General features: G+C 39.6%; 1 protein-coding gene across 7 annotated transcripts in view; it reads left to right on the top strand.

Annotated features, from left to right (window-relative positions):
* Positions 1 to 20,625, top strand: part of ST18 (ST18 C2H2C-type zinc finger transcription factor) — a 438,484-nt gene that overhangs the window by 171,399 nt on the left and 246,460 nt on the right. For all 7 annotated transcript variants that reach the window (XR_012233808.1, XM_073583795.1, XM_073583796.1 and 4 more), the window contains exon 2: positions 13,210 to 13,303. Coding sequence is in view for 5 of the 7 variants with exons in the window: in XM_073583795.1 (XP_073439896.1) it covers positions 13,301 to 13,303 (3 nt within the window). In the remaining 2 variants the exon portion in view is untranslated. The remainder of the gene's footprint in view (positions 1 to 13,209; positions 13,304 to 20,625) is intronic.

Below are 20,625 nucleotides of genomic sequence, written 5' to 3'. Positions count from 1 at the left end.
GTCCGCCCTTGTTTTGCTTAGCATATTACATACAAGTGCTTCTCACAAAATTAGAATATCATCAAAAAGTTAATTTATTTCAGTTCTTCAATACAAAAAGCGAAACTCCTATATTACAGTCATGGCCAAAAGTTCTGTCAGATAATATTCAGTTTCTTCCTGAAAATGATTGCAAACACAAATTCTTTGGTATTATTATCTTCATTTAATTTGTCTTAAATGAAAAAACACAAAATAGAATGAAGCAAAAAGCAAAACATTGATCATTTCACACAAAACTCCAAAAATGGGCCGGACAAAAGTATTGGCACCCTCAGCCTAATACTTGATTGCACAACCTTTAGCCAAAATAACTGCGACCAACCGCTTCCGGTAACCATCAATGAGTTTCTGACAATGCTCTGCTGGAATTTTAGACCATTCTTCTTTGGCAAACTACTCCAGGTCCCTGATATTTGAAGGGTGCCTTCTCCAAACTGCCATTTTTAGATCTCTCCACAGGTGTTCTATGGGATTCAGGTCTGGACTCATTGCTGGCCACCTTAGAAGTCTCCAGTGCTTCCTCTCAAACCATTTTCTAGTGCTTTTTGAAGTGTGTTTTGGGTCATTGTCCTGCTGGAAGACCCATAACCTCTGAGGTAGACCCAGCTTTCTCACACTGGGCTCTAAATTATGCTGCAAAATTTGTTGGTAGTCTTCTGACTTCATAATGCCATGCACACGGTCAAGCAGTCCAGTGCCAGAGGCAGCAAAGCAACCCCAAAACATCAGGGAACCTCCGCCATGTTTGACTGTAGGGACCGTGTACTTTTCTTTGAAGGCCTCTTTTTTCTATGTGACATAGAATATGACATAGTTGTCATAGTTGTCATGGGACATAGTCATGGGACATAGTTGTCATGGGAGATTTCAACTATCCAGACATTTGTTGGGAATCTCTCTCAGGCAAAACAAACAGGTCAAGGAAATTCTTATCCTCTCTTGCTGACAACTTTATCTTCCAAAAGGTAAAGGAGAAAACAAGGGGAACTGCTACCTTGGATCTAATCCTTATAAACAGGGAGGAAATGGTTGAGGAGGTAAAAGTGGCTGGGACCCTAGGAGGTAGCGACCATGCTATTTTAGAATTTTGGATAACTAGAGGCGGAAGACCTGTGAAGACTCAGACGTCAAGGTTAGATTTCAGAAAGGCAGATTTTAAGGGATTCAGAAAGAGAATTGGAGGGATCCAATGGCTGGATATCCTTAAAGACAAAAATGTCCAGGAAGGATGGGAAATCTTGAAAAATGAAATTCTCAAAGCACAGTTGTTAACAATTCCGAAAAGAGGGAAGAATAGGAAGCATTTAAGGAAACCAGGATGGATGAACACAGAGCTTAAGCACATGCTAAAAAGGAAGCAAAAAATGTTTATAAAATGGAAAGAAGGAGGCATATCTAAAGAAGAATATAATGCTGTCTGCAGAACCTGCAAGGCACAAATCAGATTATCTAAAGCTGAAAATGAATTGAGGCTTGCAAGAGATGTCAAAAGCAATAATAAAGGATTTTGGGGATATGTCAAAAGTAAAAGAAAAGTCAAAGATGCTATAGGATTTTTACAGGATGAAAATGATGAAATGGTAAGACAGGATGTTGAGAAGGCTGAACTTTTAAATTCCTATTTTGCATCTGTTTTCTCTCAGAAAGGAAATGTAACATCAACTGTTATTCACTGTCCTATTAAGGGAATAGAAGAATCCAGGATATCTATAAACAGAAAGATAGTGAGGAAACACTTAGCTAACCTAAATGTATTCAAGTCTCCAGGTCCAGATGAATTACACCCCAGAGTACTGAAGGAGATAGCAGAAGAAATTTTTGAACCCCTCTCCATAATCTTTGAAAATTCTTGGAGAACAGGAGAAGTGCCAGAAGACTGGAGAAGAGCAAATGTTGTTCCTATCTTCAAAAAGGGGAAGAAGGTGGACCCAGGCAACTATAGGCCGGTGAGTCTGACTTCTATACCAGGAAAGATCTTTGAACAAATTATTAAACAACATGTATGTCAATACCTGGATAAGAATGAAGTGATTAAACAGAGTCAGCATGGGTTTGTAACTAATAAGTCATGTCAGACTAATTTAATTTCCTTCTATGATGGTATTACTGATTGGGTGGATCAAGGAAATGCTGTAGATATAGTATATCTTGACTTCAGCAAAGCATTTGACAAAGTCTCTCATACAATCCTTATTGAAAAAATGACTAAGTATGGAATGGACAAGGCAACTGTTAGGTGGATTCATAACTGGCTTAGTGATCGGACCCAAAGAGTGGTCGTAAATGGCTGCACATCCAGTTGGAAGAATGTCTCAAGTGGGGTACCACAGGGCTCTGTCCTGGGCCCTGTATTGTTCAACATCTTTATCAACGATTTAGATGATGGAATTGAGGGTAAACTGATTAAATTTGCTGATGACACAAAGCTAGGAGGGATAGCTAATACTAGAGAAGAGAGAGAGAGGATTCAAAAAGATTTAAATAAACTGGAGAAGTGGGCAGCAACTAACAGAATGGTTTTTAACAGGGAGAAATGCAAAGTACTACATCTGGGCAATAAAAATGAAAAAAGCATATTTAGAATGGGAGGAATAGGGCTAAGTGACAGCACATGTGAAAAAGACTTGGGTATACTAATAGATCACAGACTGAATATGAGTCAACAGTGTGATGCAGCAGCAAAAAAGGCAAATGCAATTCTAGGATGTATTAACAGAAGCATACAGTCTAGATCACGTGAAGTAATTATTTCCCTCTACTCCTCTTTGGTCAGACCTCATCTGGAATATTGTGTCCAATTTTGGGCACCACATTTTAAAAAAGACATCAACAAACTGGAGCAAGTTCAGAAAAGAGCGACCAGAATGGTGACCGGTCTGCAAACCCTGTCTTATGAGGAAAGGTTGCAGGATTTGGGAATGTTTAGTTTGCAAAAGAGAAGACTGAGAGGAGACTTAATAGCTGTCTACAAATATCTAAAGGGCTGTCACATTGTAGAAGGATCAACTTTATTCTCATTTGCACAAGGAAAGACTAGAAGCAATGGGATGAAGCTGAATGGGAGGAGACACAGATTAGATATTAGAAAAAACTTTTTGACAGTTAGAGTGATCAATGAGTGGAACAGGCTGCCACGAGAAGTGGTGAGTTCTCCTTCAATGGAAGTCTTCAAACAGAGGCTGGACAGACATCTAACTGGGATGATTTAGCGAATCCTGCTTTGAGCAGGGGGTTGGACCAGATGGCCCAGGAGGTCCCTTCCAACTCTACGATTCTATGATTCTATGATTCTCCTGTAAACTCTATGTTGATGCTTTTGCCCTAAAAGCTCTACTTTTGTCTCATCTGACCAGAGAACATTCTTCCAAAATGTTTTAGGCTTTTTCAGGTAAGTTTTGGCAAACTCCAGCTTGGCTTTTTTATGTCTCGGGGTAAGAAGTGGAGTCTTCCTGGGTCTCCTACCATACAGTCCCTTTTCATTCAGATGCCGACGGATAGTACGGGTTGACACCGTTGTACCCTCGGACTGCAGGGCAGCTTGAACTTGTTTGGATGTTAGTGGAGGTTCTTTATCCAACATCCGCACAATCTTGCGTTGAAATCTCTTGTCAATTTTTCTTTTCCGGCGACATCTAGGGAGGTTAGCCACAGTGCCATGGGCTTTAAACTTCTTGATGACACTGCGCACGGTAGACACAGGAACATTCAGGTCTTTGGAGATGGACTTGTAGCCTTGAGATTGCTCATGCTTCCTCACAATTTGGTTTCTCAAGTCCTCAGACAGTTCTTTGGTCTTCTTTCTTTTCTCCATGCTCAATGTGGTACACACAAGGACACAGGACAGAGGTTGAGTCAACTTTAATCCATGTTAACTGGCTGCAAGTGTGATTTAGTTATTGCCAACACCTGGTAGGTGCCACAGGTAAGTTACAGGTGCTGTTAATTACACAAATTAGAGAAGCATCACATGATTTTTCGAACAGTGCCAATAGTTTTGTCCACCCTCTTTTTTAAGTTTGGTGTGGAATTATATCCAATTTGGCTTTAGGACAATTCTTTTTGTGTTTTTTCATTTAAGACAAATTAAATGAAGATAATAATACCAAAGAATTTGTGTTTGCAATCATTTTCAGGAAGAAACTGAGTATTATCTGACAGAATTGCAGGGGTGTCAATACTTTTGGCCATGACTGTATATAGAGTCATTACAGACTGATCTATTTTAAGTGTTTATTTCTGTTAATGTTGATGATTATGGCTTACAGCCAACAAAAATCCAAAAGTCATTATCTCAGTAAATTAGAATAATTAACATAAAACACCTGTAAAGGTTTCCTAAGTGTTTAAAATGTCCCTTAGTCTGTTTCACTAGGCTCCACAATCATGATGAAGACTGCTGACTTGACAGATGTCCAGAAGACAGTCATTGACCCACTCCACAAGGAGTGTAAGCCACAAAAGGTCATTGCTATAGAAGCTGGCTGTTCACAGAGTGTTGTATCCAAGCATATTAATGGAGAGTTGAGTGGAAGGAAAAAGTGTGGTAGAAAAAGGTGCTCAAGCAACCGGGATAACTGCAGCCTTGAAAGGATTGTTAAGAAAGGGACATTCAAAAATTTGTGGGAGATTTACAAAGAGTGGACTGCTGCTGGAGTCATTGCTTCAAGAGCCACCACACACAGATGTATCCAGGACATGGGCTACAAGTGTCGCATTCCTTGTGTCAAGCCACTCATGACCAATAGACAAAGCCAGAAGCATCTTGTCTGGGCCAAGGAGAAAAAGAACTGGATTGTTGCTAAGTGGCCCAAGGTGTTGTTTTCAGATTAAAGTAAGTTTTGCAATTCATTTAGATAATCAAGGTCCTAAAGTCAGGAGGAAGAGTGGAGAGGGACACAATCCAAGCTCCTTGAGGTCTAGTGTGAAGTTTCCACAATCAGTGATGGTTTGGGGAGCCATGTCATCTGCTGGTGTAGCTCCACTGTGTTTTATCTTGACCAAAGTCACCACAGCCGTCTACCAGGAAATTTTAGAGCACTTCATGCTTCCCTCTGCCGATAAGCTTTTTGAAGGTGGAAATTTAATTATATAGCAGGACTTGGTACCTGTCCACACTGCCAAAAGTACCAATACCTGGTTTAAAAACAACAGAATCTCTGTGCTTGACTGATTGGACAGCAAACTCACCAGACCTTATCCCCATAGAGAATCTGTGGGGTACTGTCAAGAGGAAGATGAGAGACACCAGACCCAACAATGCAGATGAGCTGAAGGCAGCTATCAAAGCAACCTGGGCTTCCATAACATCTCAACAGTGCCACAGGCTGATTGCCTGCATGCCACACTGCATTGATGCAGTAATTGATGCAAAAGGAGCCCTGACCAAGTAGTGAGTGCATTTACTGAATATACATTTCAGTAGGCCAATATCTTGGATTTTAAAATCATTTTTCAAGCTGGTGGTCTAATGTATTCTAACTTACTAAGATCATTGCTTCTGGGTTTTCATTGGCTGGAAGCCATAAACATCAACATTAACAGAAATAAACACTTGAAATTGATCACTCTGTTTTTAATGACTCTATATAATATATGAGTTTCACTTTTTGTATTGAAGAACTGAAATATATTAACTTATTGATGATATTCTAATTTTGTGAGAAGCACCTGCATGTATTGCTTCTTTCACTATCAGAGTCTCTGTCCTTTGATTTTGTTAACCCCATAGTGACCACCAATAAGCCTTTTTACTGACCTGATTTATATAAAATAGCATCCACCAATGGGTGAAAATGCAGCCATTTTACCCCTTAGGTGCTACTGTCATTAGTGACCACAGCTTATAAATGGTTAACATAGTGTGGGGACACCCTATTTACTCCTTCAGTATCCTAATACCATGATTGTATAGTCCTTATGCTTGCCATGGCAATTCAAGGACAAATAACAACCTTACAGCCTGTTCAGAAATTAGGTGGTAAACATAAAAATGTTCATTCCTGTACTGCCACTGTGCAGTACTTCCTGAAAAGGTCTGAAGGGTTAATAAACTACCTTGCAGCAGATTTGAAAATGCTGAGGGGTGATATTTTAAAAATGTTATAACTTTTGGGGGATTTTCAATTTATAGGTCCCCCAAAGTCGCTTCCAAACTGAATAGATCCCTAAAAAAATTTTTCAAAATTTCCTTGAAAAAATGAAAAATTGCTGCTACATTTTTAAACCTTCTAACACCCTAACAAAATAACAGAACATTTTACAGATGGTGCTGATGCAAAGACATGAGGTAAATGGTATGTTTTAATGATTTTGCCTGTTATGACTATCTAGATTGAACAGATAACCTTTCAAAGTTTGAAAATTGCTAATTTTTAAAAAATGTTGTTTAATTTCTGATATTTTCATTGATATATGCAAAACATATCAACCTAAATTTACCATTAATATAAAATGTAAAATGTATCATGCAAAAAACATTCTTAAAATTACTTGGATATGTTGAAATATTCCAGACTCATTACAAATTTATAAATTTAAACCTGTAAGATTTGAAAACCATGGTTGCCTTCTTCCAGAAGTATTACGACTTCAGGTTATACATTATACTGAAGACCAGCCTTATTGAAACTAATGAGATCCTATAATCACACCCAACCAGTGAAGACGTGTGACACTGTTTGTGAAAGAAACCTGTCATTCTTTTCTAATCCTGCACTCACCATTTAATCCCTCCCCATAGGCACCCAAAATTTTACTCTTCCCTAGAACAATCAATGTGGTGAGCCAATAGCGAGAAGTCATATTGATTCCATCCAATGATAGAGCATGGACTTTCATTTCAACATACTATCACGAAGGACGTATTAAGGTCTAGACTGACATTAATGAGAGGCATGTAAAAATAAGGTGCGCCAAATTCACCTAATTAATTCAGTGCATCTTATCAGTGGCATGCAACTTTGCTCCTCATCAGAAATGTTACTTCAGTCAATGACAGGGGTAACATTTCTGGCATACAGTACACCACCACTTTTGATGAATTTGTTGGGCGGGCATTGCCATGCGCCATTCCGCTCTGACTCCTCCCCAGCCTTTCCCACAATGGTAGAGCTGGAAAAAAGGGGCATGAAAATGGCAAAAGTGATAATGCAAAGTTGTGCAAAGGTTTTGTGACTTTTCAAATTGTTCTAATTCCCAATTCTAACACAGACACTGACACTTAGTGTCTGAAATGTATAAGGTTGGATAGTGTTTCTCTATTGTTGGGAAGTTAATGTGCATTAAAAAATGCCTCTAGTTTTTAGGTTTAAATGTAGATTCTACTTTTTTTTTTAAAGAAAACATAGAAACATACCGGGGTGCAAGTTATAGCGCGTCCTGTAACCTGAGGTTCTTATAAGGGCACGGTTCGTCATATGAAATGACCAGTTATTTAAATACGTGTGACAGTTGTGGTACCTTTCACAGATTTGCCATTTGGACACTGGAACTCTTAGTTGTCCCTCCTGTGTATGTAATGCCTACACAAAAAATACTGAAAAAAAAAAAACATAAAGCATGTAGCTACGATGGATAGCTGTGTACTTCAAAATAATGCAGTAAGTGATTTATGGAATGCAAAAAAAATACTTTGATTTTATAGTCACCAAATACATATAATACAATCTGGCAGTTTAATCTACACCATAAACACTGACTTTATATTATAACAGAATAATAATAAAAAAGTTCAATTAAATATACCTAACAAATACTAAAAAAAGCAAAGGAAATATTTTAACATACTTTATTTACAAAACATTGATTTCTATTTTTTTAATATTAAGTGGGTTTTTTCTTCTCTATACCCTATATGTACTTTTCTAAGTGGATCTCAGCTGTGTTGTCTTAACTCTCAGTCTCTTGGGATGAAATAGACAGCAGATGGGATTAGGGCAGAGGGTTGATGCATATGACAGCAAACGGTTCCTTTAGACTGGGTAGAAGCTGTGAGCATTAGGAAGCGACTCTTCCCCCTGAGAACCAACTTGCCACTGAAGAAAGTTGAAAACAAGCCCTTTGAGAAGCATTATTAAAATACTAAAAAAAAACTGCATTGTGCAGATGATGTGCTGCTGTGTGTTTATTTGGATGCTAATCGGTTTGGCATCAGGGATCTGTGTGGCGGTCCTGCTACTCCCTTATGTGATTTAGTTCATTTATTGACAATCTTTGTGAAAAGAAATGAAAAATCATCTTTAATACATGTTTAAAAAAACAAGGTGTTCTTATCAAAAGTGTGAGAATAATAAATGAAAAATGTCGCACATTGGCAGTTATTGCATACCGAATCATGAAGTCCAAGATATAAAAAGATGATGAAAAATAACAATGACATTTACAATTAGAAATTAATTAGGGTCAATAATTTGCAGATCGCAAGATCTACTGGTACTAAAAATTACTTTAGTTGAATTTTGCCAATTTTTTACGTTTTTGATTTACACATTAAATCCTTTTATTGTCTGCTACTTTCAATTATTTTTGATAGGCTGGAGAAAAAAATAATGCAATAGGGTCTTATCTGATAAACATTCAGAATTAAGAATAGTAGACTATGCCGCACTGATCCGTAGAAATGTGCATTTCAGAATGTTACTCAGCTGCTGCGGATCAACAGGTCGCCAAACCACCTGCAATGGAAGCCAGCTATATGAAGAAGTACAGAAGGACAATAACATTGTCATATTTTCAATCTGTGCTATGTCTGAAGACCTCTTGTAAAAAAGAGCTGATCTCTTCCCTTCTTTCTATAGCAACGAGAATACAGACTCAATAATGATTAGGTCTCTAGGTAGTCCAAAACTGGTATTTTTCTGTGATTCAAAATATATTATTTACTAAGACATACTACAAAGGCCAATAAGTCATTTAAAGTGATATTAACATACATAAAAATGGCTTTAAAGGGAATCAGTCAAGTTTTTTTTTGCTGAGAGCAGCATGCTGTGGGGTAGATGCCCTGATTCTAGTGATTTATCAATTGTTAGGCTACTTGTTGCAATTTTAATTTGCTGAAAATCTGCACATTCTTCGAATGTTGAGCTCTGTATAAGCCCACCCACACTACCGATTGGCAGTTTTCTGTGTATACTGTGCATAGGCAAAAAGTTATCAATCAATGCTGGAGTGGAGTTATACAGGGTTCATGAATTTGTAGATCTGCATGAGATCAGGTTTATTAGTCCTCTAGTGATAATCTTCTGCTGAGAAAAAATGATTTTATGAAAACTACAGCAAATAACCTAGTAAGTGGTTATGTGGGCGGCACGGTGGCTCAGTGGTTAGCACTGAAGCAGCTGTCCTGGGTTCAAATCCCACCAAAGACAATATCTGCAAGGAGTTTGCATGTTCTCCCCGTGTTTGTGTGGGTTTCCTCCAGGTACTCTGGTTTCCTCCAACGCTCCAAAGACATACTGATAGGGAACTTAGATTGTGAGCCCCATCGGGGATAGCGATTATAATGTCTGTAAAGCGCTGTGGAATTAATGGCGCTATATAAATGAATAAAAATAAAAATAAATAAATAGTAACTGACACATCATTTGTATCAGCGTCTCTGTGTCTACTGTCTGCTGCTCTTTTGTAGTAGTTAATAAAAACCTGTTGACAGATTCCATTTAAATGGAGAAACTTACCCTTTTTTAATTTCATTAAAAAAACTTGTAATCTTGTCTCATACATTTAATGCCTTTTATAAATATCTAAGTGCTTTTGTAGTTTACTTTCTTATAAAATTGTTTACTATTCTCCCTTTCCTGCTGTTCCCGTTATTTGCTTTTTTTCCCCTTTACTTCCTATGACATTTCATTTGAAGAGATTCTTAAACAGGAAGCTATAGGAAGATAGCTCTGCAGTCACTTCTCTGCAGTATCTATCTCCCCCCCAAACCCAAACCAGGACATCATCATGGGGCAGCGCTGCAGTCACCACATCTTCTGTGCCTGCCATCCCCAGATGATGTCGTTCAGTAGTGGTGATGCAAACATAAACACATTTTCAGTATCCACTGCCCATATGTTCAGTTGCCACCATAGTCCCTGTTTCTGACACAGACTCTTTCCCTAGAATGATACATCATCAGTGTGTGGTGATAAAAGCAGGGTGAGTGACAGCAGTGCAGCTATCATTGACACTGCTTCTGTCACTGCCCTGTGATGAGAGTTAATTTGAGGGCAGTGATAGGACTGTTGGTGATGCTAATCTCACTTACATTACTTCTATCACCACTCCCTAATGGTGTCTTATTTCAGGGAGAGAAGTGGTAGTGTCAGATTCGATGACTGGCAGTCAGCATTGAATATGAGGTTACATCTACATCACAGATACTGATCCAAAAAGTCATCGGGGATGGCAATGACAAAAACTACGGTAAGTGACAGCAATGTCACCTCTTGACGACATCCTACTTTGTCTGAGGGAAATGGAAGCTGTAGAGAAGTGACTCCAAGGCCATCTTCTTATGACTTCCTGTTTGAGACTCCCTTCAAATGAAATGACAGGAAGTAAAAATTAAAAAATAGTGGGGATATTTCTAAGAAATCAAACTACAAAAGTGGTTAGTTGTTAAAGATAAATATTGATAAAGGAAAGGAATAAGGCAACCACTTTACACGTGTCTTTTCTGTGACTTTCAGCACTGTTTTAATGTACGTTAATGAAGCTCTCTTGCCATATTTGTACATATTAGTGCATATTATGTACTCATATTTATTGTACTAGTTTTAATAGACAGATTTATCAGGCATTCCAATGTACACACGAAATATATGCTTGCAGTGTATGATAAAGGGATTGTCAAGAATAAAGCCAATATGGCTTTGCTTCCCGGCACCACTCTTGTCCATGGTCCGTGCCTGACACGGCAGTGCACCTTTAATACTTGAATGGGGATCAGTTGCAATACCAGATACAGACTACTGAAAAATATATAAGGCTTGAGAAGTCAATTATACTTTTCTTGAAAATGTATTATGCAATCAACTGAAAATTTAGTTTTTAAAATGTTTAAAAATAACGTCCAAAATGCTTGCAGGTACTCACTTTTCTCCAGATCTAGTGCCAGCTCTCTGTTGCTGCTGTAGTCTATGCTTACTGGATGCAGCAGTGATGTCAACACTACAGTGCTCATCACTGCTGCAGCCAATCACTAAACTTAGAGGCTTATGCCATTTAAATCAGCAAAGCCACTGAGTTTAGTGATTGGCTGCAACTATGAAGTGCACTGTAATCATATCATCACTAATGCAGCCAATAAAAGAGACAGGAGCAGCAATGAGCTGCAACGGAGAGCCGGTACTGACCTGGGAAGTTGAGTACTGGCTGCATTTGTTACTCTAAAGCAGTGTTCCCCAACTCCAGTCCTCAAGAGCCACCAACAGGTCATGTTGTCAGGATTTCCTTAGTATTGCACAGGTGATAATTGCATCACCTGGACAGGCAAGAATTCAGTCACCTGTGTGATATTAAGGAAATCTTGAAAACATGACCTGTTGGTGGCTCTTGAGGACTGGAGTTGGGGAACACTACTCTAAAGGTATAGTAACATTTGGGGTCATATTTTTCCAAAGGTTGAAAACTCCTTTAACAGTTAACCTGAAAAAACACCTTTTATCAATGACACACACTTTTTTGAAACATAGGGCACCATTCATGAACAAAATGTTTGCGCAACTCTTATTTGTGCAAAATGTTTGTTACTTTACATGTTTCACCCCAGTTTTGGCCAGTTCCACCAAAGTGAGCAGAGGTTGGGCAAGATGGGTTGTGACAAAACCCAACAAATTGATGAAGAGTTATGGTGTACCTTATGTCAGAAATGTTACTTTTCTGGCAGAGGTGCACGTCATCTGTAATGTGAGCCTGTTTCAGTAAGTGGCGAATGCCTCTTAATAAATTAGGCGCATACTACTCTGGAACGACCATCATTAAGACTGGCATGCACAATACACTTACCTATGACTTATCATAGAGCTTGTACTTACTGTATTTGAGTTACTTGTCATTTGTTTTTCTCGTTTGTCTACATTTGTGGAGTAAAAAATGTCTCTGACTAAATACAATTGTACAGATTGCTTCCATATGTGCTATCATTTTTTAGCGTCTGTTTACAATCTTCAGATTGCCGTTAGCTCTTCCCTGTTCGGTTTCTGCTGCCTTTTGACAGCCAGAAAAGCAGATCAAACCATACTATTCTATCTAGTAAAATAAAAAAGATACCTGATAGAAATCTGACAGACCCATTATAAGTTAATGAGGTAACAAAAGTGATCAGAGCAAATCATGCCAAATCTGTCATATCTATCATGGATCCTGTAAAATTGGAAGCAATTACGCTAGTGTGAACAGTATCTTCAATCTCTTCTAAGCTTTACAATGTGGTAAAACTTAAAAATGGAAGAGCAGCCATCAAAGTAGAATAGTTTTAAAGTGATCAGTAACAAATTATAATTATTACTGTTATTATAATGATCATCACTCATTACAACAATTATATGAACTAGAAATATGTGTCCTTCTGCTTCCAAGGTATTGTTTTAAAGGGAATCTGTCAGGAGGTTTTTGATGTGTAAACTGAGCACATCATGCTGTAGGGGTTAAAGCAAAGATTTTAGCAATGCCTCTCTTATCAAACTCAGTGGTTATGTTTACTTGCAATGGTTATTTTAGCATCAGGAGTTTATCAATACTGGGACACAGAAGTGTCATGCCTAGTGGTAAGACTCCGCCCCTTCTGTGATAAGCAGCTCATTGTCTATGAACATTGCATATGGAGAACCTGGTGTGGGTGGGAGCAGGTTTCTCAGCCTTGCTGCATTCCTAAATCTAGAAACTCTGATTGTGTGAGAATTGCTGCACCCAGTAAAATAAGTGATACATCGTTGGATTCAGAATCTCTTTGCCTACATCATACTGCTCTCAGATGAGTTAGCAAAATCCTGCTGCCAGATTCCCTTTAAGTTTGCTAAAGTTTAATAGTTTAATCAATGTATTTAGATTGTCATACTGGGATCATATGTGTGTTTTACTAAAGTGGATTGGGGTAAGCATTAATTACGTGCTGTAAGCAATTGCTATAGATTTCTTTAGTCGTACTGATCACTTTGTGCACCTTTTTCTCTCTCATAGAGAATGAAAAACAGAGCTGCTTGCTAAATCTGCACCTGAAAGAAACCCCTGCTAACCGGAGTGACATAACATATTTCATTTCAGAGGAAAAATGGTAATGCAATTAACTACTTTAGCCTTAAATTTAATGTGTATATATGCATGTGTTTTTACACACACACACACACACACACACACACACACACACACACATATATATTTGATATATACTGTATATTTGTCATAATTTTCTCAGAATTTTAAAACTTCAGTGCACCATGGCAATGGACCATCAAAATTTCATTTTATCAAGAAACCCGTTTGACTAGTTATACTATGACAATATTTTGCCGATGCACAAACCAAGCTAAATTTATTTACTTGTGTAACATGAAAGTTTTTAAGTTTATCTGCAAATTCTGAATATCCATTGTCTTTTTATTTACCAATTTTGACTATATAACTATATATCTATCTGAATATATAAAAAATACAATGGAACTGTATCAAAATATTATGTTTCAGATGCAAGTCCTCCTTGGACAAAAAATTTTTTTCCAGTAGTACAGTCAAAGAAAAGGAGGCAGCACACCAATAAACAGTGAACAAAAGTGGACTTTATTAACCCAGGTGGGAAAATAATCATCCATTTTTTGCACAGTTTGCTGCAGTTTTGCCTAATGTTTTTATCTATCTATCTAGAGAGGCCAGTAATTGACATCATAGGTAGACCACAACTGGGTCGCCCTCCCAGGGCTGATGGGTACTCGGTATCGGGCCGGTATCAGCAGGATGTGTCACAGCAGCGGGGACCCGGTCCGTGGCCCTGGGCGCCCAAGTAATGGGGGAATGTAATGGTTTGGTTAAATAATTTGTGACGCCACCTGTGGTGCTCGGCAAGGGAGATGTTAGGCCGACGCGGCATGCAGATCCTCTGGGACTGAAGGTATGGTGCAGCAAAGATGTAAAAGCTCCCCACAGGAGAAGCTGTAGTCCCAGGGCAGTGTAGCAGTGTAGATGTGGTTGGCACGGGGATGTAGCAGTGCCGGAAGGGTAGGAAGCAGACAATGACAAAGTGGGGTGCAATTTCTGTACCTTTACTTGATAAATGCAGTCCAGGGTCCTGATTACAGATGGTACCGGAGCAGGATAGCCTGGAAGCAGCTCAGGGATTCTCTCTCAGCAGATGGGCTGTGCACTCTCCTTTCTAGCACTTATTTGAGTGAAGTACTCCTATTACTGAGTTACACTGAAGTTCCTCTCAATTCTCTTCTATTCTCACTCCTCGTATGGCAGACAGCTGTAGCCGCTATTCCTCTCTTGGCTCACTCTGTGCTGTTTTGCCTCTGAGTCTTAGATGGGGGTAGTGCATTTACAGCCTCCTACTCCTCTGGTGTCTGTTGCAGGACAGCTAGTATCCGTACAACCGTGGAGACCAGGCTCCAGTTCATGCACTCTCACTGTGAGGGAGGTCTCTTTCCTCAGCTCAACCTCCAGCTTCTCTCCACACGTCTGCACACGTGGACCTCCTCACACTAACTAACCACTCCTTCCTCTTGGCACTCAGAGAGCACTCCTCCCGTCAATCCCGGTTCAAAGTCCCCCCCTGCTGGCCTGGAGTGGAACTGTGTTGCATGTATAGGTTAACTGCGAGAGAGACCCTTCACTGCTTCCAAGCATGACCTCACCCTCCCTGGAGGAAGGCAAAGCCACTGTGGCGGCCATACTCCTGGGGGCGCCACACAACTATGAGAGTCAAAATGAGAAAACAAATCCAGAAAATCACCTTGTCTGATTTGGCAAGATTTATTTTTCAAATTATGGTGGAAAATAATTATTTGGTCACCTAAAAACATGCAAGATTTCTAGCTCTCACAGACTTGTAACGTCTTCTTTAAGAGGCTCCTCTGTCCTCCACTCATTATTACCTGTAGTAATGGCACCTGTTTGAACTTATTATCAGTATAAAAGACGCCTTTCCACAACCTCAAACAGTCACACTCCAAACTCAACTATTGTGAAGACCAAAGAGCTGTCGAAGGACACCAGACACAAAATTGTAGCCCTGCACCAGGCTGGGAAGACTGAATCTGCAATAGGCAAGCAGCTTGGTGTGATGAAATCAACTGTGGGAGCAATAATAAGAAAATGGAAGACATATAAGACCACTAATAATCTCCCTCGATCTGGGGCTCCACACAAGATCTCACCCCGTGGGGTCAAAATGATCACAACAGTGAGCAAAAATCCCAAAACCACAAGGGGGAAACTAGTGAATGACCTGCATAGAGCTAGGACCACCCTAACAAAGGCTATGATCACAAACACACTACGCCGCCAGGGACTCAGATCCTGCAGTGCCAGACGTGTCCCCCTGCTTAAGCCAGTACATATTTGGGCCTGTCTGAAGTTTGCTAGTGAGCATTTGGATTATCAAGAAGAGTATTGGGAGAATGTCAAATGGTCTGATGAAACCAAAGTATAACTGTTTGGTAGAAACAAAACTCACCGTGTTTGGAGGAGACGGAATGCTGAGTTGCTTCCAAAGAACACCATATGTACTGTGAAGCATGGGGGTGGCAACATCATGCTTTGGGGCTGTTTCTCTGCAAAGTGACCAGGATGACTGATCCATGTACATGAAAGAATGAATGGGGCCATGAATCGGGAGATTTTAAGTGCAAACCTCCTTCCATCAGCAAGGGCACTGAAGATGAAACGTGGATGGGTCTTTCAGCATGATAATGATCCAAAGCACACCGCCAGGGCAACGAAGGCATGGCTTCATAAGAAGCATATGAAGGTCCTGGTGTGGCCTAGCCAGTCTCCAGATTTCAACTCCATAGAAAACCTTTGTAGGGATTTTAAAGTCTGTGTTGTCAAGCAACAGGCCCTAAACATCACTGCTCTAGAGGAGATCAGCATGGAGGAATGGGCCAACATACCACCAACAGTGTGTGCCAACCTTGTGAAGACTTACAGAAAACGTTTGAGCTCTGTCATTGCCAGCAAAGGATATATAGCAAAATATTGAGATGAACTTTTGTTAATGACCAAATACTTATTTTCCACCATAATTTGCGAAATAAATCTTGCCAAATCAGGCAAGGTGATTTTCTGGATTTGTTTCCTCATTTTGACTCTCATAGTTGTGGTCTACCTATGATGTCAATTACAGGCCTCTCTCATCTTTTTAAGTGGGAGAACTTGCACAATTGCTGGCTGACTAAGTCCTTTTTTTCCCCACTTCATCTATCTATCTATCTATCTATCTATCTATCTGTCTCATATCAATCAATATATCTATCTGTTAATCTATCTATTCCATATCTATCTATCTATCTATCTATCTATCTATCTATCCCATATCTATCTAATATCTATCTATCCATCTATCTATTCTCATATCTATCCATCCATCCATCTATATCTATCTTATTTATCTATTCCACAAACTGTATATCTAGCTATGTATCATATACTAATCTAAGTATCTATCTACTATTAGCGTATTATGGGCTCTATGCCACTTTAGAAATGCTTTACTAATATAGCAGTAGCTAGCAACTGACTCTTTCATTTCCCTGCCCTATAATGCCTTCGTGATACACTCTAATAGAAATACTTGGCACACATTTGCTACCTGAGGGAATAATAGAATTATTTGTTGAAGTCATTTGGCAAAAGCACATAAGCATATGGTTTTGTTTTACATTCAGCTCTGCCAGTTGTGTAAAGTTGCTTGGAAGCTCTACAGTGTCTGTGAAGACAATGTCCACATTTTAAGCTGTCTATGTTGTAGCTATCCGATGATGCCTATTATTTGATGGATTATTGCTACAGAGGTGATATATTAGGACCTGAATGAACTGACTTGTTAGAATCTCTTTGAAGCAAAAGCATAATTTCCTCAACAGATGGAACGTATTTGTTGAGCTACTACTTAGAAAATCGGTTTCACGTGGAAACTCCAATAATGTCACAGTGGTATTTATTCAGAATATCATCAAAAAGTAGAAAAACAAGCACAGCATCTTATATAGAAACAAAACCTTTAGCACTGTATCCAGAAAAAAAGTATGGTTTATTAATTAATAAGATTTCAGCTGAGCAGCTTTAACAATTCGGTGCAAATGATCACAAGCTGAAGGGGTTGTCCAGGCGAAAAGAAAAGGACCCAGGGGCCTGTATCTGTAAAATATAACCTACTACTTGATAGTCACTTACCAGCACATGAGCATCTAAAAAAAAAACATTTCTAAATTTCATAAAATCAGTGGCAGAATTGTTGTATTTTTATACTGCCTCCTGCTATCAAAAAGTCATCGATATCTCAAAATGTTACCAATAAAAACTATAGCTTGTTAAGGGGGAAAAAACAAACCCTAGGGCTTTGTAAATAAATAAAAAATTAAAACATCATGGCTGTCAGAACATGGTGCAAAAAATATGAATTAAAAAGTATTTTATGTAAAAGTAGTAAAACATAAAAAGGCTATGTAAGATTGTTATCACTTTAACCTCTTCACGACCGCCCACAGTAGATAAACGTTGGCGCTTGCTGGGCTTTATGCAGCGCCGACGTTTATCTACTGTCGGCGGTTTTGTGCCCCCCGGGACCCCCACATACCTTACAACGTGGGGATCCCGGTGCGCAATGCATGCTGGGACCCCCGACGTCATCGAGACCTGATTGGTTCAGGTCCCGATGATGTCAGCGTCACAGCAGCCAATGGGAGCGATTGCTGGGAAAGCTGCTTGTTTCCCGGCGATCTCCCTCATTGTAACGCGGCTTCTCCCTCTGATCTAACACTGACAGCTGATCAGAGGTGAAGCAGCGTTATTGTGTGACTAGATCGCTGCCTGGCACAGCTGATCGCTGCCTGGCACAGCTGTGCCAGGCAGCGATCTTGTCACACAGTAACGCTGCTTCACCTCTGATCATCTGTCATTGTGAGATCAGAGGAGAAGTCACGTTATTATGTGCCAGGCAGCGATCTTGTCACATAGTAATGCTGCTTCTCCTCTGATCTCACACTGACAGATGATCAGAGGTGAAGTGGCATTACTATGAGTCAGATCGCAGGGCAGCGATCTTGTGACAAAAAAAAAAAAAAAAAAAAAAAAATGCAGGGGCTAGGGCTAGGGCTAGGGTTAGGGTTAGGGCTAGGGCTAGGGCTAGGGTTAGGGTTAGGGTTAGGGCTAGGGCTAGGGTTAGGGCTAGGGCTAGGGTTAGGGTTAGGGCTAGGGCTGGGGCTGGGATTAAGGTTATGGGTGTGTTGGTGTTAGGTTTGTGGTTAGGGTTATGGTTAGGGCTGAGATTAGGGTTAGGGGTGTGTTGGGGTTAGGGTTGGAATTAGAATTGGGGGTTTCCACTGTTTAGGTACATCAGGGGCTCTGTAAATGCAATATGACGCCCGCAGACCATTCCATCAAAGTCTGCATTTCAGAACGTCACTACTTCCCTTCCAAGCCCCACCGTGTGCCCAAACAGTAGTTTTCTCCCACATATGGGGTACCAGCGTACTCAGGACTCAGGACAAATTGGACAACAACTCTTAGGGTCCAATTTCTCCCGTTACCCTTGTGAAAATAAAAATTGGGGGCTAAAAGATCATTTTTGTGGAAAAAAATGATTTTTTTATTTTCACGCCTCTACATTATAAACTTTACTGAAACACTTGGGGGTTCAAAGTGCTCACCACACATCTATATAAGTTCCTTGGGGGTCTAGTTTCCAAAATGGGGTCACTTGTGTGGGGTTTCCACTGTTTAGGTACATCAGGGGCTCTGCAAACGCGACATGACACCCACAGACCATTCCATCAAAGTCTGCATTTCAGAACGTCACTACTTCCCTTCCGAGCCCCACCGTGTGCCCAAACAGTAGTTTTCTCCAACATATGGCATACCAGCGTACTCAGGACAAATTGGACAACAACTCTTAGGGTCCAATTTCTCCTGTTACCCTTGTGAAAATAAAAATTGGGGGCTAAAAGATCATTTTTGTGGAAAAAAATGATTTTTTTATTTTCACGCCTCTACATTATAAACTTTACTGAAACACTTGGGGGTTCAAAGTGCTCACCACACATCTATATAAGTTCCTTGGGGGTCTAGTTTCCAAAATGGGGTCACTTGTGTGGGGTTTCCACTGTTTAGGTACATCAGGGGCTCTGCAAACGCGACATGACACCCACAGACCATTCCATCAAAGTCTGCATTTCAGAACGTCACTACTTCCCTTCCGAGCCCCACCGTGTGCCCAAACAGTAGTTTTCTCCAACATATGGCGTACCAGCGTACTCAGGACAAATTGGACAACAACTCTTAGGGTCCAATTTCTCCTGTTACCCTTGTGAAAATAAAAATTGGGGGCTAAAAGATAATTTTTGTGGAAAAAAAATGATTTTTTTTAATTTTCACGGCTCTACATTATAAACTTTAGTGAAACACTTGGGGGTTCAAAGTGCTCACCACACATCTAGATAAGTCCCTTGGGGGGTCTAATTTCCAAAATGGGGTCACTTGTGGGGGGGTTTCCACTGTTTAGGTACATCAGGGGCTCTCCAAATGCGACATGGCATCCGATCTCAATTCCAGCCAATTCTGCATTGAAAAAGTCAAACGGCACTCCTTCCGTTCTGAGCTCTGCCGTGTGCTCAAACAGTGGTTTAGCCCCACATACGGGGTATTGGCGTATTCGGGAGAAATTGCACAAAAAACTTAGTGGTTCATTTTCTCTTTTTACACTTGTGAAAATAAAAAAAAATGGTTTTGAAGTAAAATGTTTGTGAAAAAAAGTTAAATGTTTATTTTTTCCTTCCATATTCCATTCATTCATGTGAAGCACCTGAAGGGTTAATAAACTTCTTGAATGTGGTTTTGAGTACATTGAGAGGTGCAGTTTTTAGAATGGTGTCAAATTTGGGTATTTTCTGTCATATTGACCCCCCAAACTCACTTCAAATGTGAGGTGGTCCCTAAAAAAAATGGTGTTGCAAATTTTGTTGTAAAAATGAGAAATCGCTGGTCAACTTTTAACCCTTATAACTTCCTAAAAAAAAAAAATGATGTTTCCAAAATTGTGCAGATGTAAAGTAGACATGTGGGAAATGTTATTTATTAACTATTTTGTGCGATATCACTCTCTGATTTAAGGGCATAAAAATTAAAAGTTTAAAAATTGCAAAATTTTCTAAATTTTTGCCAAATTTTGATTTTTTTAACAAATAAGTGCAGATCATATCTAAAATTTTTTACTACCATCATGAAGTACAATATGTCATGAGAAAACAATGTCAGAATCAGTAGGATCCGTTGAAGCGTTCTAGAGTTATGACCTCATAAAGTGACACTGGTCAGAATTGAAAAAATTGGCCCGGTCACGAAGGCAAAAACAGGCTCGGGTGCGAAGGGGTTAAATATTTCAATCAA

Source organism: Dendrobates tinctorius, unplaced genomic scaffold (genome assembly GCF_039654945.1).
Source record: "Dendrobates tinctorius isolate UK_male_01 unplaced genomic scaffold, ASM3965494v1 ptg000081l, whole genome shotgun sequence".
NCBI lineage: Eukaryota > Metazoa > Chordata > Amphibia > Anura > Dendrobatidae > Dendrobates > Dendrobates tinctorius.
Note: the sequence above shows the minus strand (reverse complement) of the source record. Positions and strands in the feature narration are given on the sequence as shown.